The 21,611-nt window shown below is 32.6% G+C and overlaps 7 protein-coding genes across 15 annotated transcripts in view; 3 read left to right on the top strand and 4 right to left on the bottom strand.

Moving 5' to 3' along the window:
- Window positions 1–49: 49 nt before the first annotated feature.
- Trxr1 (Thioredoxin reductase 1) lies at window positions 50–5,581 on the bottom strand. Of its 3 annotated transcripts, none has more exons than XM_034332893.2 (8): window positions 5,410–5,581; window positions 2,793–3,016; window positions 2,603–2,733; window positions 2,293–2,522; window positions 1,705–1,919; window positions 1,448–1,630; window positions 632–990; window positions 50–547 (listed from the first exon to the last, which is right to left on the bottom strand). In XM_034332893.2, exons 1-8 carry the CDS (start codon window positions 5,546–5,548, stop codon window positions 418–420), a joined length of 1,611 nt encoding a protein of 536 aa, XP_034188784.2. In that variant the 5' UTR covers window positions 5,549–5,581; the 3' UTR covers window positions 50–417. The 3 variants fall into 3 exon arrangements, with proteins under 3 accessions (XP_034188784.2, XP_034188787.2, XP_034188785.2); XM_034332896.2 differs by lacking the exon at window positions 5,410–5,581 and adding an exon at window positions 3,797–4,024; XM_034332894.2 differs by lacking the exon at window positions 5,410–5,581 and adding an exon at window positions 3,328–3,463.
- sni (SDR family oxidoreductase sniffer) lies at window positions 3,593–7,421 on the top strand. Its single transcript, XM_034332899.2, has 5 exons — window positions 3,593–3,726; window positions 4,439–4,490; window positions 6,367–6,557; window positions 6,629–6,781; window positions 6,846–7,421. The coding sequence occupies exons 1-5, from the start codon at window positions 3,601–3,603 to the stop codon at window positions 7,068–7,070; spliced, it is 747 nt and encodes a 248-aa protein (XP_034188790.1). The 5' UTR covers window positions 3,593–3,600; the 3' UTR covers window positions 7,071–7,421.
- Window positions 7,422–8,144: 723 nt separating this feature from the next.
- BCL7-like (chromatin remodeling complex subunit BCL7B-like protein) lies at window positions 8,145–9,397 on the bottom strand. Its single transcript, XM_034332903.2, has 4 exons — window positions 9,129–9,397; window positions 8,732–8,807; window positions 8,562–8,667; window positions 8,145–8,482 (listed from the first exon to the last, which is right to left on the bottom strand). The coding sequence occupies exons 1-4, from the start codon at window positions 9,218–9,220 to the stop codon at window positions 8,364–8,366; spliced, it is 393 nt and encodes a 130-aa protein (XP_034188794.1). The 5' UTR covers window positions 9,221–9,397; the 3' UTR covers window positions 8,145–8,363.
- A 293-nt stretch (window positions 9,398–9,690) lies between these two features.
- On the top strand, window positions 9,691–10,979 carry LOC117608191 (synaptic plasticity regulator PANTS). Its single transcript, XM_034332900.2, has 3 exons — window positions 9,691–10,014; window positions 10,148–10,312; window positions 10,402–10,979. The coding sequence occupies exons 1-3, from the start codon at window positions 9,940–9,942 to the stop codon at window positions 10,639–10,641; spliced, it is 480 nt and encodes a 159-aa protein (XP_034188791.1). The 5' UTR covers window positions 9,691–9,939; the 3' UTR covers window positions 10,642–10,979.
- A 253-nt stretch (window positions 10,980–11,232) lies between these two features.
- Window positions 11,233–21,611, top strand: part of LOC117608182 (uncharacterized) — a 49,717-nt gene continuing 39,338 nt past the window's right edge. Inside the window, exons 1-7 of the mRNA XM_034332883.2 lie at window positions 11,233–11,866; window positions 14,872–14,981; window positions 15,064–15,275; window positions 15,361–15,549; window positions 15,644–15,787; window positions 16,735–16,831; window positions 20,874–21,038. Of these exons, the coding sequence (XP_034188774.2) occupies window positions 11,688–11,866; window positions 14,872–14,981; window positions 15,064–15,275; window positions 15,361–15,549; window positions 15,644–15,787; window positions 16,735–16,831; window positions 20,874–21,038 (1,096 nt within the window). The 5' untranslated portion in view covers window positions 11,233–11,687. The remainder of the gene's footprint in view (window positions 11,867–14,871; window positions 14,982–15,063; window positions 15,276–15,360; window positions 15,550–15,643; window positions 15,788–16,734; window positions 16,832–20,873; window positions 21,039–21,611) is intronic.
- On the bottom strand, window positions 12,108–17,340 carry LOC117608194 (fatty acid-binding protein). 6 transcript variants are annotated; one of them, XM_076692444.1, is made up of 6 exons: window positions 17,195–17,340; window positions 13,992–14,110; window positions 13,772–13,922; window positions 13,328–13,500; window positions 12,657–12,761; window positions 12,108–12,536 (listed from the first exon to the last, which is right to left on the bottom strand). In XM_076692444.1, the coding sequence occupies exons 2-6, from the start codon at window positions 14,106–14,108 to the stop codon at window positions 12,477–12,479; spliced, it is 606 nt and encodes a 201-aa protein (XP_076548559.1). In that variant the 5' UTR covers window positions 14,109–14,110; window positions 17,195–17,340; the 3' UTR covers window positions 12,108–12,476. The 6 variants fall into 6 exon arrangements, with proteins under 6 accessions (XP_076548559.1, XP_076548561.1, XP_076548558.1 ...); XM_076692446.1 differs by having other exon boundaries at window positions 13,772–13,910; window positions 17,195–17,339; XM_076692443.1 differs by lacking the exon at window positions 17,195–17,340 and adding an exon at window positions 14,587–14,632 and having other exon boundaries at window positions 13,772–13,910.
- LOC143306092 (cilia- and flagella-associated protein 299-like) lies at window positions 15,782–16,741 on the bottom strand. 2 transcript variants are annotated; one of them, XM_076692441.1, is made up of 2 exons: window positions 16,242–16,741; window positions 15,782–16,160 (listed from the first exon to the last, which is right to left on the bottom strand). In XM_076692441.1, the coding sequence occupies exons 1-2, from the start codon at window positions 16,553–16,555 to the stop codon at window positions 15,854–15,856; spliced, it is 621 nt and encodes a 206-aa protein (XP_076548556.1). In that variant the 5' UTR covers window positions 16,556–16,741; the 3' UTR covers window positions 15,782–15,853. The 2 variants fall into 2 exon arrangements, with proteins under 2 accessions (XP_076548556.1, XP_076548555.1); XM_076692440.1 differs by having other exon boundaries at window positions 15,782–16,741.

Here is a 21,611-nt window from a genome sequence, read left to right on the forward strand (position 1 = left end):
ATAAAAGGTATTTTATTTCTTAAATAAATGTTTTAAATATACTATCATCTCGTCGAAAGCCTGTTTATTTTTGCTTAAATGTATACATTGAAATATATCAACATTTGAAAAAAATTATATTTATAAAAATTACTATAAGTACAGCAACGTGGGTTAGATAAAAGAAGCGAATCTTTTATACGGCGCATTGTGCCATGTATTGTTCTAAAAATTCTGTTTCAAATACTGAAGTATCCTAATAATTCTCCTACTTGTACCACATAAAAAAATATTTCTTGGTTTAAGGGAGCTCCGCTCGGAAAATCAGTTCCAAAACTAACGATCGATGCAATAAGCACGAGAACACGTGTGTCATCGATCGCACTTAAACGTATTCACAAAGATGAGCAACGTAACAAGCCTAACGTTACGTATATTTTAACTGCAACAACTTTGCGGCTTAGGATCAAGCCCAGAACGCTTAGTTATAGAGATGCGCGTAAATTCTTCTGCAACTGTTGGGTGAATACCAACAGTCCCTTTCAGTTTTTGGAATGTTAAATTGCACCTGAAACAAGATTACAAAGTAATAAAATAAATGACAGTAAAAAAAAATAAGAAATAATATTAAAAAATTTAGTAAATTACATACTTAATAGCAACAGCAAAACCTTGTATCACTTCACCAGCATTAGGACCAATGAAATGCATACCAAGGACTCTTTGATCACCATTTCTAAATGCGACAACTTTTACATAGCAATTAGAAACATCTTTCTGTGGTATGAAAAATTCCGTTGGTTTATAATACGCATGATAAATCTCGATTTTGTCCTCTCCGTGAATCGCGATTGCAGCCTCTTCGCTAAGACCTACACAGCCATATTCCGCAGGAGTGAACACTGTCGTGGCTACGTTAACATAATCCATTTGCTCCGTCGAGTTGCCGAATAACCTTCTTGCCAATAATCGGCCGGCGTGTATAGCAACAGGAGTTAGTTCTGGTTTTTTCTATAATACACAAAATTTGTAAGCATACACACTAGGCCGCCATCCGCTTCGTGACTGACACACTGGAGCGAAGCGATTTATTTGCAGTAAAAGTAACTTTAACAGAGTTGGGACACAATATAGCAATTAAAAATAGTGTTTAACTGTTGATAATGTGGCAGAACAGAAATTGAAAGCTCACGCGATAGCGTAATTCCGATTTCTATCATAGATTTAACATGGGTATCGGTTTCTGTGACCATTCCTCAAGGGGACCACCGATCTCTGATTTTATTCTATATAAACACTTACAGTGACCACTGTGATCAGTTTGCAAAGAATGGTGAAAATTGATAATCTAGTTTTTGAGTTAAAAAATCACAAAAAAATCCCAGTCAGTCGTTTAACAGCGGAGCTTCGCTCCAATAAATTGGTAATTAATTAACAGGAAAAAAGTATTTATAAATATAAAACTCACGTGAAGAACATCGCCAACAGCGTATACATTTGGGATGTTTGTTTGCTCATCTATTGCATCTATTTTGAAAGACTCTGGAACAAGTTTAAGACCAATATTTTCAGGCTTCAATTCTTGTGTGAGCGGCTTACGACCAATGGCAAATAGAACAGTATCATACGTATCCTGATGAACCTGTCCATCCTAAGAGAAAAAGGATAAACTTATTGTTACATAAATATATATCATTTTTATTTGCTTTGTACTTCGAAACGTACTTTATCAACCCAATGGACAAGAAGTCGGCCATCGCTTTGTTTTTCAATCTTCTGTGGCTTAGCTTGATAAATGAAGTGTGCACCACGTCTCTCCATTTCTCCGGCAATCATGTTTGCCATTTGCTGATCGAATCCTCGCAAAACAATAGAACGCACCATTATCGTTGTATCATAGCCTAAACCGGTCAAGAATCCGGTACACTCCAACCCAATGTCTATTTATTTATTTATTAAGGAAAACTAAACATTATATCAGACATTCACGTCTTACATAATCATAATTGGCCCATACTTCAATGTACAATCAAGGATTTACGAAACGTTTAACAATGAAGATCATACTTTACGGGATAGGGCACAAAATTATCTACAACTGTACGGTTTTTTTTAAGTAATCGAGACCTTGTCGTAATCGCGTGGCCAGAGTTCAAGTCTAGCCGAAGCGTACTTTTTTTGTCATCAGAATTATCTTCATTCACTTAAAGCATGGGTATCCATGAAACGCTAATTATAAATCACATTTTCAATTTTACAAAGCAAGAAGAATTGAAAAAATTAATATTAATAATTTTTATACAAAAAGGATACATCCACCACCAACAACAAGTGTCTTTCCTGGAGGTTTCTCCAAACTGAAGATGTCATCACTGGTGATACCATATTCCACAGCACCAGGGATATCAGGATACTTTGGTCTACCACCTACAGCAATCAAGATATTTTTAGCTGTGAATAATTTTTCCTCTCCAGTTTTTGTTTTGCCAGATATGGTATGTGCATCCTTGAAATAACCAAGTGCATTGAAGTATTCAACCTTTCTGTAACAATGAAGAAAATAATTCATAGAAACAACTTAAAAACTTACACATTTTACAATCACAATTAGAATGGCACTAACTTTGTTCTGAGTTCAACACGTGTAACCCAATTCACAGACTTCACATGGTTCTGTACAGCTGATCTTAATGCTTCCCAATTGTGTTTAATAGTGTTTGGATCTGGTACTTCCCAGCCATAGGATGTGGATTCCTAAAAAATAACATTTTTTTAAACTGTACAAACAATTATTGCTTAACCAAGGAACATACATGAATAGCTTCTCCAAGTAAAGCAGCCTGATGCATCAATTTCTTTGGTATACATCCAACATTGACGCAAGTACCACCTAATCCCCAAGATGTACCCTGTGGAGATGGTGTCACAAAATCAAGAACAGCAACTTTAGCACCAAGATTCACTGCTTCTTTGGCTGCTGCTAACCCACCTGATCCACCACCAAGAACCAGGAGGTCATAGGTGTATTTCTGATCCGCTAAAAAAAAACAACATATATATAGATCTAGAATTATCAAACATAGAGATAGAGCTGCTAAACAGAAATAATTAAAACTAGGTTATGTAACATTGAAAGAAATACTTTAACATGGGATTACTTAGAAACAAAATTCATTGTTAGATCGTGCATAAATTAATCAATTTTCCCAACAAATCGTTGAATCACAACCTGTAAAGTAACCTTGCCGGCATAATAACTGCTGTCAATGTGTGAGAAACATACATTTACAGGCAATGTGAAAATTAAGGCGCATTCGCACCTAAATAATAAAGAATGTTGCCACTCACAGCAGAAGCATGCCATAGCGGTTCTGCCACTAGGGAATGCGTTACATCTGGACCATGGTAACTCGAGCAATTTAGCATGAGCGGAGCGAAATGACACAAGCCTCACGAGCAGCGTTAACGTCGCCATGATTATTGGGAGCCGATCACGGCCACGTGACGTCACCTCGATGACACTCGTGTTTCTCAATATACGATAATAAAATTACTCAAGAATTGCGATATTTTGATGAATCGTGACGAGGAAAATTTCTAAAGAAGAAACCAGCTGAAAGTATGAGGTCGATTTTGATCACCGGATGTAACCGAGGACTGGGTCTGGGGCTAGTAAAACACTTGGTGAAGTTACCACAACCGCCAGAAAATGTCTTCGCGACTTGCCGAGACAGGAATAAAGCAAAGGTAAGATCGGTTGTAAAGTTAACGAGAAAAGACCTTACGCAATACCCGGATGCGCTTCTTTTCAACTTACCAATTGGTGCCATTCTTCTTTTTTAATTATTTTTAAATTCACGTTCTAAATAAAATGTAACGAATACTATTTTCTGAGAAAAAAATGTTGTACTTTCTAATACACTTCCCGATTGAACGATTCTTTGCTACTAAAAGACAAAAGTACAGGAGTAAGAGCGAACTGATGGTTACTGACGCCTGCTTGGTTCGTTTACCGCCATCTGTTATACGCTTACTACAAGCGTGCGAGTTTTAAGTCTGATTTATAGCGACTCATGCAACGAGAATTGCTTCGATTACGCAAGAAAGTATGGGGACGTGCAAGTCACCGTGGGCTTTATTATGAAATGAACTTTAAAAACTGGTTCACCAAGATGATTTTGATCTAGCGATCGATACCCCATACGGACTCTTAATCATAACATTCTTTTACACCATTCTTATTTGAAATGTTTCATATTTTGCTATTCATTGTTAGCGAGAATTAGTCATACGACGTTGTTCTCGAATAATCTATAAATTCTGCCAATTAAATGGGAATTGCAGAGACTCAAGGACGCCTTATTCCATCAAATAATGAGTATATAATTGGCACGACCCAGAAGATTCCTTCAGCGATGGTTTTTATGATTAAATTTACAGATTTTCTGTTTTCTCGCAGGAATTAACTGCTTTGTCTGAAACATCGAAGAACATTCATATTATCGAAATAGGTGAGTAACGATATCGTATCGTTCTGTATTTTCTAGCAATTCCGCCTGTAGCTTTATCGCAGAGGGTAATCTAGTACACTTCTGCGGTGATAATGTTCGAAAGCATCTTGCAATAAATCGGAGATTTTATGAAATTGTTCTGGATTAATCTAAAAGTTAGATAATAACGATTTAAAAAATACATCATTTTATCAGAATAAATTTAAAAAATTTCTTACAAATAATTGACCGATAATAGAGTTAAAAAGTATATTATTCACACAATAAAATTATAATTTTTATTAAATTTAATCTAGAAAAGTTTCCAGGTAAATACTGAAGAATCTTTTTAAAATTTGCAAGTAATTATTTAAATACCTATATCGGCTGATAAAATGCACTTACGATACTGCGGTTATTACGAGTTTCAAGAAAAAAAGATAATAAAATGAATCGTCATGACTTACATCATGCAATCAATGTAACAATATATCGATATATTTTTCAAGTTACGTTCATATAATATTTTCTTTGTAAATATTTTTCGAAATTTAGCTGTAAACTTGTCAGATAATGTGTACGCTTTTCGATAACAATTCTAACAATTTGCGGACGCCATAAGGTGTCTTACGTTTTGTGATAACGAATGCTCGTAATCATTATGACTTTTAGGATACATACCTACTTGAAAAATATAATTCTGTTCTCGATAGCATCGATACCTTTGTGATTATCATAACACTTCAGGAAGGGTCTGAAATATTTTTCCCGCCTAAGACACTCCACAATTGAACAATTGAATAAAATATATTGACAACTGAAAAACTTATTTGAATTTAATTTTATCATAATTTTCCTATAATTAAATGTTCTAAATATACTTTGCAAATCAGAGGTTTAATGATAAATATATTAAATTTAATAGCGAAAAAACACTTACTTGAGGAATCGATTTGTGTCTCCACAAGGTCTGTGGAGTTCTCGTTTTCTTGATCGCTAAAATCCGAATCCATAGTTTTTGGCTTCTCTCGACAGCTAAGGCACCAGGATCTCTTCTTTTTTGAAGTTGAAGGTTTCATGTTAGAACGTGTAAAATAATGGAAAAACGATTGGAAATAAATCGCACTGTTTACAAGTCAACAATTAGATTGCTTGTGCTTTCTGTTATGAAAATGTTGGAATTTCATTAAAGTTGTATTGATCGATACGTGCTTATGCTATCTGATAATGAGTCCTCTAATGTTTGTGTCACCTTGACTAAAAAAATGTGAAAGATTACCTTAATCTTGCTTCATGGAGCAGATTCTGTATTTTATATCGCAAAAATTCATAATTTACTACTCGTATTGAGCAAAAAAATTAAATAATGCTATGTTTTCTGTAAAAGTGAACCTCGTAATAAATCATTTGTTCAAAAATATACTCACTGCAATTTGTAGTCGGCTACAATTTTTACTTGAAACTTATAAGAAACATTTCCTACAAAGGCTTCAAATATAATAGCACACAGTTATTCAGTGAAAAGTACTGATTTATTTTATGGAAAGTATTGATCAAAATGGTTACTATAGTTTAAAGATAGAACAACATTCTGTGTAAATAGACTGTAGTTAATACAACACAATTTATTTAACAATGCACAACGCAAAAGTCACGTAAAATTTACCATTTACCATTTTTAAGTGTATTATACAATAATACATTTTATTTTTTTATATAGCTTGAAATATTTTAACATAATTATTTAAAAAAAAATATTGTATCATCTTATTGCATATAATTTATAGAATAATGTAGACGCATTCGCGTGCCAAACCCCCTTTTAAAGCCGAAAGGCAAGAAATAAAGTTATCTATCTATAAAAAAATATGTTTATTCATTTTTTTTTTCTTCTAAGATCTGGTCGACACAAAAAACTATGACAAGATAGTGCAAATTGTAAATGAAAAAGTGGGCCAGGCTGGATTGAATGTTTTATTCAATAATGCTGGGATCAGTTCAAAATTCGCGCGACTTGGTCTGGTTAAAGAAGAACAACTTACAGAAACGTTTTTTGTAAACACAGTTGTACCAATTTTATTAACAAAGGTAAGCCTGCAAAATTTTGAAAGAAATATGAAAAATTATAAATTATAAAAATTAATTTTATGTGTTTCAAGGCATTTGTACCACTATTGAAAACAGCATCTCACAACTATGAGAACAAATCAGAGATGAACATTCACAGGTCAGCAGTTATCAACATGAGTTCCATTCTTGGAAGTATAGCTGACAATGCTGTGGGTGGATATTACCCTTACAGATGTAGTAAGGTAATATTCATTTTATTGTAGAATTAGTAACTGATAAGTTTGATAATATTTCTGTAACTTTTAGGCAGCACTTAATGCAGCAACAAAGTCAATGAGCATTGATTTAAAGGAAGATGGAATCCTAGTCAGCTCTTTACATCCTGGTTGGGTACGTACAGACATGGGAGGAAATAATGCATCCATGGATATTGATACCAGTGTTGCTAACATTTTGAATACACTGAATTCGTTAACTGAGAAACACACAGGCTGTTTTGTTCAGTATGATGGAAAAATCTTGCCTTGGTAAACATATTGATTCTTTCTTTTTTCAGAGAATCACATTTCATTATTTTTTATCTTTCTTTTAATAGACACTACTTATACATGTAGCTCATAGTCCATAGATTGTATATAAGTACAAAATTTAAAAAAAGGGCAGAGATTAATGAAAGTATTTTATATTATATTTTTTATTAATATTGTATATTGTAATATCTATGGAGATTCAATATTTAAGACTTCTTTAAAAGCATAAAATTTCTAATATAAACATTTTGTTACGATTAATTACAATAGAGTAGAGGTATTAAAAAAGACATTCAATATTGTTTCATATTCTTCTGTACATGCTTTATACATACAGAAATGATTAAAATAATAAACAAGAATACATATGTACAAATATCATACAGAAATTACAATCATTATTTAATAAAATAATTTTTTTCATAAATGCAGACTTTTAGCAATTATAAATACTACATATAACCGTCTTTTATTAAAAGAAAATAATTAAACTATAAATTTATTATAATTTTTGAGTGCCCTTTCAAAAACTTGTTAATTATTTCAAGCATTTGTAACTGTATTGTTTTATTTAGAAGTGTCAAAGCTTATTTTGTACATATCACGGTGCTATAATGTAACCTGGAGGAATGCAAGTTCATTTTAAAATATTTAATTATGAAAAATGATGATTGCAATATATACAATGATTTTTAATTATCACAAAACTATTGAACATATGATTATGTTTTGAAACAATTAGCTTAAAGATAATGTAACATTACACATAAATATTATTAAAATACTCATTTACAGCAAAAACCAATATCTTGTTATAATGCTGTAATTCTCCAATCCAAACTATAGAATATCACTTTGAAGTTAATGAAAATTTGGTGTGTATCTGAGAACTTAAATAATACTGCAATAATATAAAGATAGTTAAGAGAATGTACACTTAGTTTTTAATAATAATTTTGCCCTATGCTTTCTCCATTCTCTTGAAAGTAGATTTTAAAACATACTAAACATTTAACATAAATTCTAACTTCTAAATTAAATCTTGAAACTTTATAATAAATCCATGTATAAAAAAATAAATTCACTAAATGTAATTGATGTTCATACAATTACTCTTTCCTTCAATACATAAGAACTTTTACTAAACATATAGTAAAATATAAAATAAAGAAATTTTTTTAACCCATTCATTCACAGTTACGATTTCAGACAACTTTAAAGTGTGCAAATTTGTAAAAGGTATAAATGATTTCCTAAATATCTTATGTTCTGAATAACAGTTACAGAATAAACTTTAATCAGTCTTTAACCTTTTGGGTGCAGGTTCACTGTTTTGTGAGTTGGAATCTTCTGAAAATCCTAGATGTGCAGAAAAGTCAGTTAATCCTTGAGAATCGCTAACCGTTGAAAAACCTAACAATTAAAATATGCTTTATAAGACTTAACAATCAAAAATAATAAATATTCCATAGCTTTTTCCAATTTAACTCACATGTGTTAGAATCTTCTGTAAGACCAAAATTAGAATTTGAAGAATCTAATCCACTCTTTCTTGGCAAACCGTTCTCTTTGTCTGCAACTGTTTTTCCTTTCTTTTTCTAAACAACAAAACACACATTTTCACTCTTTGTATTCTGTTACACATTGTATTATATTGTTTACCTGATCAAGAGTTGATATAGGCACCCATTTATAAATCTTCATAGTAGTCTCTCCTATAGTAACCCATTTCTTTTCCCTATAAAAGTATTGGCATTAAAAGTGCATTCCTAAAGCCAATATCGAAACAACAGACAGAGAAGCTACCTTCTTTACTGTTATCAAAAAAGCAGACATAGAACACTATTACTCAATCAACACGCATGAAACATTTCAGAACTACAGAAGTTTGTTTACAGCTGACATGTGTAATGCAAAATCTCAATTAAATCTGGCAAGTAAGAAAAAGTTTAATCCGTTTTTTGATACCCATACAGTTTTACTATTTTTTTTTTTACATATTCTTTTATGAGATCTTTCGACATTTCCTCGTGCATCTATAATATGTTAAGAGATTTACCAATGGCGAACTTTGTCAACGACTTGCATTACACGCTTAATATCATCCTTGGCACGACTACGAGTCTCTGCACGCACTGACCGTGACATCATGTTACGAGTTATAAGTCACTACTAACTTAATACAATTTGAAACACCGGAACATTCGTTAGCGAAGAGGTTAGGAAACTGACAGCAGGTACGGATTTCAACGGTACGAACACGTCTTCCAATTCGAACCAAGAACGAGAACTACAATCATAACAAGACGATACGTTCCCGACGGAAAGTAGGGGTTGCGGAGGGAATGGCGGAAGCCAGTGGCGCTCATTGATAGCATATATCCTTCGATGTTTCAAAGAAATTTACAATCAATAAGTTATAAATTTAAAAAAAATTGTAGTAGATAGCTAAAAACGTTAACAGCGATAATACATATATTAAATTCAATAAAAATTAAAGTATGATTTCATAAAAGTTAATTGACGAGAGCATCACTGAACAGATACATATGAGTTAAGATAAAGTTAATACACGATCGTAGCGCTACTGTTAAAAACATCTAATTTTATTTTTTCAATTACAAATTATAAATTTTAGTAAGCGTTGAATAAACATGGAGATCTTTAATTTTAATAAACATAGCACTATTATCGGCGAACACATTTTCTAACTTGAATGTTACGCAATATACGTTTATTCAAACTTTTTAAGTGTTCATGCTTACTGAACTCTTGTATCATTGTTACATGAATAAAGTGTTTAATAAATTTGCATTTTTTGTGTAATCAAAGAATATCAGTGTCTATAGTCTTAATTAAAAGAAAGAAAAATGCCTGAACCAAAGAGTACAACTGAAAATGAGAAGCCCCAATCAGAAACTAAATTATATAATGAAGAATGGATGGTATAATTATATATCTTATTTTTTTATGTAATATATATATATAATTAAACACTAAGTGCATTTATATTATGTAAATATTGCAGTAATGTTATTATACAGTAATTATGGAAATGTTATGTTTTGCACATTTTAGTTAAGGCCATGCGAACTATATAAAGAAGAATATCATGATTGTAAAAGCATAGCAGCACGCTTTCATCAGTACTTTGTATTTGGAGAATATCAAGATTGCACACAATGGAAGATTGATTATGACAATTGTCACTTATGGAAAAAATATAATTCTAAAGAAGCATTTGTATGTCGAAGATTACATTATTAGAAAGTAACTTTTATTAACTTAATTATTTTAATAATATATTATAAGAAATATTGTATTATTCATAGGACAAATTAATAAGCAGTGAGAAACAACGTAGAATAGCCAGATTACGAGGTCATTATAATAATGATGTTTGGCAAAGAAGAGATAAACCACCAGAAGACTGGAATGCACCATTACCTGACTGGTTAGAAGAAAGAGCTAAAGTTTCCTATTTAAGAATTGCAAGTGAAAAACTAAAAAAGGAGAAAGAACAAAATAATATAGAACACAATAATAAAGCAAGTTCTTGTACTTTAATGTGATATTTTTATTTTAATAAAAAATTGTTATTTATCTAAATGTACTATGTATGTAATAGATTGTACATATATGTTCACAAATACATAGTAATATGAATAAAATAAGTTAATTAATCTATTTGAAAATTATAAACTTATATCGCGTTCAGCTGTTTAAAAAACGCCATGTTGGTAACGCAGGAATTTCTTTATGCTACTTCATAAATTATTTCCAATAGTTCATAACACAAATTTTGTATTTTAAAAGAAGCTTTTTAAAATTAGATTTAATATTAATCACAGACATACCAATAGAGATAAAAATAATAGATCAAAGTACAAGGATTTTTAATAATGTTGCTTTACATTTCAGTCAATAGATTTGAAATATGTACGAAACTTGTAAAGAAATAACAAATATAATAAGTTTTAAAGGTATTACTGAAATCAGAAGTGTACTAACGCACTGGAACAACTTTACAAGAAAGATAATAATAATTGAATCTAACAAAGAACCAAAGTACTGTAGTATACACAGCTACAGTACCGCGAACGCAAAGGTCCGTATCGGACATGCGCAGTACACAACTCGATGAATTCCGTTACGCATTTTTTCCTCCGTTACGAGAGACAATCCGCAAGTGGTCAGTGGCAAAAGGAAAAGCAAAAAGTAACGCCGGACCTAAAGAAAGCGGGAGAGATAATGTTTTAAACGTCGCGGCAAATTCTCCCCACTTCTCAAAGGGACGCACACAATAGAGAGACGCGTCATTCGATCCGGCCTGTAGTGTTACGTGCGTACGCGACGTTGAATGAGTGACGTAACCTAAATACAAATATCGCCTATCAGCGAATAAAGTTGATTAGAGCATTGGTCTGTCGGAAAAACGACAGAAACGACACATAAACACGTTCTTTCTTATATTTCCATGTGCGTTGATTTGCCTCATAAAGATACAACTCCAAGAGTATCGTGTTAACATCTCGTAAACGGTCGCGGAGGGTTGTGTTCTTTGTGTTGAGAAAACTGCGTGCCGGTCATTTGAACTTTTTTATTAACACAAGGAAGAATGGCGGAAGATTGCATCGATGGTGATTATTTAGGAGAGTACAGCCGCTTTTTCACTGAATTCATCTCTAGGGTGAAACCGCATGATCAGCTGCCAGTTTCAGTCAGCTCATATAATGTGACCAAAGCCGAGATGGTCGGTGAGATCATCAACATAACTCTACAGTACCTCAACACGACGTAAGTGAATGCACTTTTTAAATGAACAATATTGCGGCATGTCAATACGTGGGCGGACATCAGATGTGTTTATTCGTTGATTACTTCTATGGCGGCCGGCGTCGAATGTAAACAGACACGGTTTATAAGATACATATATAGATTCTACTGATATCTTTTCGCAATTCTATTTTTCCGTTGTGTTCATATCTATAAACGAAAGATATTAACAATTTTAAATTTAATAAAACATACACTGGTGTGTGCTCAAGCGAGAATTTATTTTTATTTAACACAACTGACAGTACAACATTGTTTGTATACTATGCAACACGTGACGGATAATAAAAGTAGGCGGGGCTTTATACTTTAAATAACAGTGGGAACATTTACGATCGATCCGACTTTTTTCCCTCCGGCAAGTGGAGGCATTTTCACGCGGCTTTCGTTCCTACACGATTCTTTCGGTTCTTTTCCGTTATTAAAAACCCTACTTTCAAAAGATATCATAGAAGAATTATTATTACAATGTAAATATAAATATACAAAAAAATGAACAGGTTACATGTAGAAAGCTAATGTATGACGAATAAAATACAAAAATATTTTCTCCCCAAAATATAATCGAGGTTTACGAAAGCCGCTTAAAATAACGTTTTGCCACTTGGCCACTCTTTTCGTGGGTCATTGTCTGAAAATAGAGAGAACACCTGTTCAACGCATAATCTTCATACCTGTTTCCATTTAAGTGATCGTCGTACTTTGTAGAAAAAGAATATATAGGATAAATGTATATGTAAATGAAACGTACCAAAACCACACCGTCCTCTGTAACTTCGTACTTCCGCACCAGTTTATTGTTATCTGGCCCGACTGAAGTTGTCACTAGACTATCTCCTTCCATTGCAGTCACATTCTAAACAAAGATATTCGAATGAATATTTCGACCGCTTTTAAATTTATAGCAATAGTAAGATTACATGAGATAACGTACAAGATAATAGTATTAAAACTATATCGAGCAACTAAAAATGACCGGAAGCGCAAACTATAAGGATTTGATTTTTTGCTTTTATTAACCATTTTACTGCCAGTGAGCCGATATATCGGTCATAGGTAATTTATGCTAAAACTGCTGTGGGCCGATCTGGCAGTAGCAGTATTGCCTCGAAATAAGCAAGTGGTCTCTGCTACGAAATTCGAAATTGTAAGCAACTCGCTATCCCCTCTTCTTTGTTTGAAGTGGCTCGCAAAGTGAGAGGTCCGTTTGCCGCTACCTCGGATCTCTCACTCGTTTCTACGAGTGACGTAAGTATCTTGACGATCTCTCATTCGTAAAGCCGAATAGCATACCTACTTTGTAATAAGCAACTGTTCGGTCCCGAGCGAGTGGCTTATTTCGAATATCATGTATTTAGGGCTGGCAGTAAAAAAGGGTTAAATGAAGTCAATAGATAAAAAATATTACAAAACAAATAGTACTTTCAGTGTAACTCCATTAGGCATGTGTTCCTCATACTCTTCGCCAAGAGTAAATGTTATTTCTACTGTGCGTATCATGGAAATGGTACGAATGGTCCATTTGTCACCGTCATTTGATATTTCCAGTCGCGGACTGGACATGATCATCATTTTCCGCGGAATGTATGGTACACCTATCGGTACATAATTTCATTTAATAGAACTCAATGCTAGAGGTTCTTAAGTAAGCGAAATATTTATTCGAAAAAAGTTTAATACTTTGAACAGAGGAACAGAGTAATAACTGCATTACTAACATAAATGGTTATAAAAACATACTTCATCTAATTAACAATATAGTAGCAAAATTAACCGATTCAGTCTCTATAAATTATAAATTGTATTTGTTTTTGCTTCCATCGTAAGGTACGCCACATCCATTTTCATTTGTTGTTCTTAACATACCCACAGCTTTAAAATATTCGTCGAGATTTTCATTGCGTTCGTGTTGATAAGTACCAACGATCGATGCCATTTTTCGTTCCGATCGGTAATGTTCTACGGACCTTGTGTCGGGTTTCTGACCGGGATGTTGTTCCAAAGACTGTAACAAAGTCTTTTTTTAAATTGTATTAATAGATATACGCGTGAGAGGTTGCGATTCTAAATACTATTGAACATGCACCTCGTCGTTGTTATTTGTATCCACTATTTTGATGAAATCATCATTTGTAACATAATTTTCTTGCTCCGGAGGTAAATGCCCTTTACAAGTTACTTCTCCATTCCATAAGTTTCTCATGTCTAAATGTGGGTATGTTATTTTAAATGGAAAATGTTTGAAATGTGAGTACTAACTTTTTTAATGTCAAGACATTGCTTACCGCGCTACCAGAACCGCCATTTTTCAAAAATTGGTGGTAACCGTCCAGAGAAGTATATAAATGTATTCTTTTCTATATATTTTAAATATAGTCATATTTCGGCCGTATAAAAGTAATAATTGTTTAATAAATAAGACATGACTATATAATTAGTATACATACACGAATCCGGTAAGAAATGTATTAACTTTAAGTTCAGGGAAAATTGTTAAATTGCGATTAAAAAAAGTTTGAGAAAATAAAAATGATTGAATATTATAGAAAAGAATTTTAATACAATTTTTATCGTTTAAATGCATTAGGTATTATAGAAGTATTAAATAAAAAGTATCAACAAATAAACATTGATGTCAATGTGTTTCTTAAAGGTTAATTTCAAATCATTTTTATGCTTACGTTTTAAAGAATTTTTGAATGAAAAATCCATAGTTGTAATTTTAATAATATAATTTTTAGCATAATATATAAAATTCGAATTTTATAAGTTAAAATTTATACATATTTAATATCGTTAAATAGTTTATTAACTTTTGCTTCAACTATTTTTATGGTTCCTGTATTCAGAGTTATTTTTGTAACATGAAATTTGCTCTATACATAATATTTGTTATTAAAAATAAATTGAAGCTATTATGAAGTTACAGTAGAGGACTAATGTTAAAAAGTTTCATAACATTTCAGGCAATGTCCACCAAGTTTACAAGCACACTTGGTTCATCAAGTAGTACAAGAAATTGATTCCATGTGCAAAAAACAACCAAAAGATTGTGGATTTAAATCAGAAGAGAAAGGTATATATCTGAATAATGAATTTTACTTATTCGTTTGATTAAAAAAAGGTGCAAGTCTTTAATAATATATTTTACTTTGCAGCATATACTTCGTTAAGATTAATGCAAGCTGTTATTGCTAAAGTTAACGAAATATGTACTCGCTATTTGGACAATAGTAGATTGGCATTATTGCCACCTCCTCCTTGTACACCACTACCGCAAGTAGTAGCTGGTGGATACAAAAATTGTAGAAGATCAATGGAAGACCGCTATATGGTTTTACATGATCTACACACTACATTTGGTATTAAGGTAATCTTTTATGTTGAATGTCTGTTAGTGTGTAATAGATACAAATAATGAATGTTTAATTATCAATATATTTGCCAAATTCTAGGATGACTTTATAGTAAATTACTATGCAGTATTTGATGGGCATGCAGGACAAGATGCAGCTGTGTACTGTGCTACCCATCTTCATCAGTATTTAACAGAAAGTATATATTATCCTACCAATCCAGAGGCTGCCTTATATCACGCGTTCATCATTACAGACACACAGTTTGGAGAAAAGTACAAGACACAAGTAAGAAATAAATGTTTATCTACAGTAGCATATCTTTTGGAGAGATATATAATGAGTAATCAGTATTTTAAAGACCGTTAATACCATTTTTCAGAAAGTATGTGGTGGAACTACTGCAGTCTGCACTTTAATAATGAATAAAAAATTATATGTTGCCTGGGTAGGAGATTCCCCGGCTATACTAATAAAACGCGACAGTATTGTTCAATTAGTGAATCCTCATAGACTTAATCGTGAAGTAAGTATTATTATTTTAATCTTATAAATATACTGAACTTTGTATTTATGAATTTCTAATATTTATTTAACTTTTACTCCGTATAATATGATCATACAATATTACATGTTCGTATTGAAGGCAAAATATTCTTATTCGTGTTGTACATACACCTGGTGAAGATGCTTCAGGATTTACGTTAATCAAATGTCTATCATGACAGTTTTTGAATAGAAGACCATGTTTTGGGTCTATAATTGGTTGATAATTAGATGTTTCGTTTATGCATGTTTTCCCTGTTCTCCAATGATAATATGCAAGATCCGATGCACGTGGCCATATTTTTTTCTTTCCTTCGAAATATGGAACCCAATTTTCTTTTTCAAGTCTTTCACTGTAGTCAATGTAGCCAGAGATTTCAAATTGAAGTCTTGTTAAATTTCTTATGAATATAATGGTAGATATGAGTTTTAACCTATTTAAACGCTCCCGAAGTGCTAGTTCTTGCATTACTGGATTAGCAGGTGTTATTAACTCTGATGTTAATTCGTATGGTCTGTAGAGTGGGAAAAATAGATCCTTTACAGCCTTTACACGTTTATAAAATGCTTCTCTACTCAATGTTTCACCTGTACAACGATAGCCAAGCTCGGCTATTTCACGTGCAACATTAAGATTTCCTAAATAACCAAGGTCAACAAATGTTATAAGAGAATCTAAATAATTTTCATAATCTTTGAATGCCAATAATCTTCTGTCGCTATCTATTTGTGTCCCTATTTCTGTCATTTTTAAATACAATTGATTTAATGATTAATATTCAACAATAATATAAGAAAATTAATAATTTATTTGACAAAAAATTTGGATTAGATTTTGCTTGTTTAAAAAACAAGTGACATGCAATAGCTACAGTGTGTAAAAAATTAATTATATTATATAAAAACACTATTGATCTGTTCTCTTAGGATGAAAGGCAGAGAATAGAAAAAATGGGAGGTGTAGTGATACAAACTATGGGAACTCTAAGAGTCAATGGAGAATTGAGCGTGTCTAGAGCAATAGGTAAGTCAGTGATACTAGATTTTTACTCTTTTAGTAGAACAAAAAGTCAGAATTAACAGGTGTATGATTAATTATGACGATTCTGTTCTTAAAGCATGATTTAATTCATAAGAAAAAAATCATAACACTTCATCACAGTACATAATTTGTTCGCATCCATTATATAGTTTTGATTGAAACTCAGGGTTAACTGTTTTTATATCTGTTTATAAAAGTGCCCTGGAGTACGATACAGTATTGTGTAATCTCCATCATTTTAAAAAGACGAATGATAAAATTATAAATTCATAAGGCGTGGTCGTACATTGTTGATGTTTATAAATATTTAATAAAAATAAATGAATTTTTGTTCGTGGTACTCACATTTATCAATACAAAGCAGATAATCGATAACTAACACTTTAGATCGATTCTATTCGGTTTTAGATTGACACTTGACGTTACATGTTGTTTTCGTTCACTCAATGACGAATTCACTGTTATCTCTAAAGAAGCTGAAACGGCACTAGATGGCGATGCAAGTACGCTTTTGTTACAGGTCAATTGCATCGGACGCATGTGCTTTCAGCAGATGCATCTCCGACTTATGAAAAAATTTTTTAATGAATTTTTGTCAAGAACTTTAACACAAAATATTGTAATTCAATAATTAGGGGTATATTATTAATTAAAATTTTATAGAAATGTTAACAAAAGGAAACCATCAGCTATTATGAAATATAATTAATGACAACTTTTTAGTCCTTTGAAATATGATAATAAATTGCATTCAGAGATGGTTAACAGAATTCTTTTCAAGTAGCTGTCTACTCGTTCTCGTATTTTTTAAATTATTTTATTCTGTCTGGTTCCCGTAGAGTCGTTTTTGCGGTTTCTGAAACTCGATTCCATTATCACCTGGACATGCAAGTCAAGCTACTTTTACTGTAATTAACTAACGGTATTTATTAAGAAAATTAAATTAAATTGAAAATTCTCATTCGAGATGAAAGTCTCAAGTTCAAATCTAATTCTGTTCGAAAAGGACTTAAATAGGACTTTCTCGTATTCAAGGTTATAATTGAAAAGTTCGGTGAACAGGTTAGTGGTTTTTCGAAGAAGCCAAGTGGATAGAAGGTGGTGTGTAGTGATGAGCATATTTCTGAATTGTATCGGTAACCAAAGTATCGGTATTATTGATATCAATACGTACAATTAAATTAGAAGTGAAGTTCAGTAAAAAATAGACTATTCAAATATTTGTTTTATATATGATAAACATACTATTATATTTAATATTTTAATTTTTTTGGACGTGTATCCATTACGAGGATTATTTAGAATCTATATACAAATCTTCCTGTTAACAGTTTATATCTAATTTACGTTTACTTATTGCTACAAAATATTTTTCTATCTAATTTTCTCCTTACTGTACATATATTGTATCGAAATTTCGATATTCATATATTAAGTATCGATACTGCAATATATCGTCATGTTAAATATCAATACAAAATATCGATATTCCAAATTTCGATACTGTATCGCCCATCACTAGTGGTGTGCAAATTTGTAGCAGCAGGTGGCCAACTACGGCTTTAGGTACCGCGGATAAAACGAGTAGAAAAAAATAATTCTGGACGCGTGTCGGGTATCCTGTTGGTTCCGTTCGACCGCTGACACAATAATACGTGCAGCCATGCTTCGAGCAATGCACGCTTTACCCGTTGTGCCTTCTACAAATCGCATGCCCAGAATAATTAACAGCCCATTAAGCCGTTTATGCACCGCGAGAAGACGCGTGTCTCAAAGGGTCGGTCGTTAGCTGGAATTTCTTTTCACCGTCGCGAAATTTTGATGGCTTCTTATCGACTAATTAAACCATCCAGACTACCATGATGAGTGCAATTGATGACTCGCGATCGGTTTATGTTCAAATATTGAAACAGTGAGTCAGACCGGTTGTACCACTTCTTCAGAAACAGTTTTGAGCTCTAGAGCTTGTTTATCTGTTTGTTTATATGGATAATTGATTATATTGATTTATCAACAAAACTTTCATTCGATTACACTTTGTTTGTAAACTCGGCTGAACATTTCTTCAGGGGCCCAAAAATTATTGCCTTTTTTTTTTATCTCCTTGAAGTATTTAACGAGTGGAATCTAAAAATCCAAGTTTTAAAGCGCGGAATCCACCAGTTCAGAAGTTATGCACGTGTAAAACTGAGCGTTTTTAGCCTGTGTCGTCCAATGAATAGAGTCGGCGTCGGTAAAACAGACTTACATAAGTGGTGGCCTAAACCCGGTATACCTAAGGTTAGTTTTTTTTTTTATAAACAATATCCCCTCGGATTTGATAGGAACTGATGGTACTCACGCCCAACGAATAGAATCCAACTGGCTGCCAGCAGAATCCTTAAGCTTAAGGATTGGATGTGGAGAAGAGTCAATTTGGCGTCGAAATAACCTGTCAAATATGCTAAAAACGCTTAGTTTTACACAGTGGATTTTTACTCGGTGAATTCCGCGCCTTAAAACTTGAATTTTTAGATCAGGTAGATAACAAAAAAAGACATAATTTTTGGGCCCCCGAAGAAAAGTTCAACCGTAATCTCTATTATCATTTATTTGCAACTGATAAATGATGTGTTTTAGTGTATGAAAAATTTCTAATTTCTTAAGCTGATTGTATATATTACAAGACAGTGGACTCTTCGTGTATAAATTAGAAAGAACGAAGTTATATTCATTATGTTAAAACGTTCTTTCGGTCTACCTTGAACGGAACGTCTAATTTTCGAGAATAAGAAAACACGCAACATAGTCGTTAATTATCATCAAACGACAAAGAGAAATTGAAAATTGTGCTCCTCTTTTCTAGTGTGTTGAACCGAGAAAACTACCCGATAGGATCATAATTATGATTGTATCGAGGCATGACCTGTTTTGCGAGCAACACAGCGGAAAAATTTGGTCTGTACACTTTCGAGCTGTAATTTATGTTTCAAATAATGTTTTCGGTGTAAAAAAAAAGGTCAAATAGTTAAGCATGAACGATTAAGAAATGAAAGTAAGTTAATTTTTGTACGAGTAGGGTTTAACATTAATAATAACGTAATTGTGATAATTTTTCCATCTAGTTATGACATATAGTATTATTATTTAATCTATTATTCCTTTTAGCGAAGTTTAAAAATTACTTTTATCAGGTTACTTTCTGATTAAACACACTTTCTATGTAATTGTCTTATCCACGTTTGATTTAACATTTTTATCAAGTTCAAGATCAGCCGATGATTGCGATGGAAATAAAAATGACTTTCTGCTGATTGTTTCGAGATTCGTTTTACTTAATTATTAATCCAGAAAACATTTCAATCAATTAGTATTTAAAAACGATAATATTTCTTATGCCGTATGCGCGTAAAACCAACGACGCACCTTATGCGTCTTACGATGTATGTGCGTGAAACGGACGACGCAATCCATGGGTTTTATAAAATAATTGAGAAATCATTATCAATGGATCCTTAGAAGTCTATCGGAAAGGTAACACCTTGTTTAGATAACATTTCAAACGTTACTGAAGAGAAACAACGATTTTCCTGTTCTTGGTATTCGAGGTGATATCGAGCAAAGGGAGAAAAGAGAGAGAACTTCATTCTCCATGACGCGTAATTTTATGGAATTCGAGATAGCTGTTACAGTTATCCAGCACACGTAAGCGATGCTTTTTACATCTGAAAAACACGCGACGGTCGAAGCGTGGGGTGTATTAGTATTCAACTAGACCGTAATTAACTTTAATTATCTATTTAATGAATGGTATAGCTAATTTAAATAATGGCACCGCCGTAACATAGACGCTTCCGGTTATTATAAATTTATGCGGATTTTTTTTTTTTTTTTTTCATCCTTCAACTATACATCTATGAATGAAATTGGGTACGGTTACACATTCAGATATGTAACCATGAAGGAAATCCATCGGTATCTGTTATGTTTTCTTGATAGATTTAAAGATTTATTTTTGTAACGAAAGATTTTTATTTTGTTTCAGGCGATGTTCTTTACAAACCCTTCGTGACTGGCAATCCAGAAGTTGACTCTGTTACTTTAGACGGCACCGAGGATTTCCTGGTTCTTGCCACCGATGGATTAACCGATCATCTGGAACCTGCGGAAATACTGACTATCCTTTACCATGAGATACGACGAAATCCGAGTGAGTATATGGTTATTTCTTATTATTAGATAGTCTTAAAGCCAATGACGCGCCTTATGCGTCTTATGCTGTACGCGTTTGAAATCGACGACGCACCTTATGCGTCTTATTTTACCATTAATAATAAAGATCTGTCGCTTTAAGGTAATGAAAGCGTAACAGGATTAAAGCCTAATTTACAATGACAATACAGTAGTGCAAATAAATTATTTATGCGGTAGATGTAAAAGGAATTCAGTAGAAAATTAAGAGAAAATGATGCTCTTCTTTATCGCCTGTCGAATAAGGTGCTTAGTTATGTTCCATTAATTTTCTTGATTTATTATATCCAAGATACGGAGACGAGACGATTTCCGTATCACGAATGGGGGAACAATCGAAGCGAGTAATTATAGAGCCACGATGGAACAGATCCATACGAAATTATCGAGAAACGTTAAGTCGTGATTAATTCAATTATCTCAGCTCGGTACTCGAATGAAAATTTTTTGTTTGAAAACCGAGGATGCTTGGAGGATGGAAAAATTTATCTATAAGAAAAAATATATCTATCGAATGGTAAAAGTTGAAACG

This window comes from Osmia lignaria, chromosome 15 (assembly GCF_051020975.1).
Source record: "Osmia lignaria lignaria isolate PbOS001 chromosome 15, iyOsmLign1, whole genome shotgun sequence".
Classification (NCBI taxonomy): domain Eukaryota; kingdom Metazoa; phylum Arthropoda; class Insecta; order Hymenoptera; family Megachilidae; genus Osmia; species Osmia lignaria.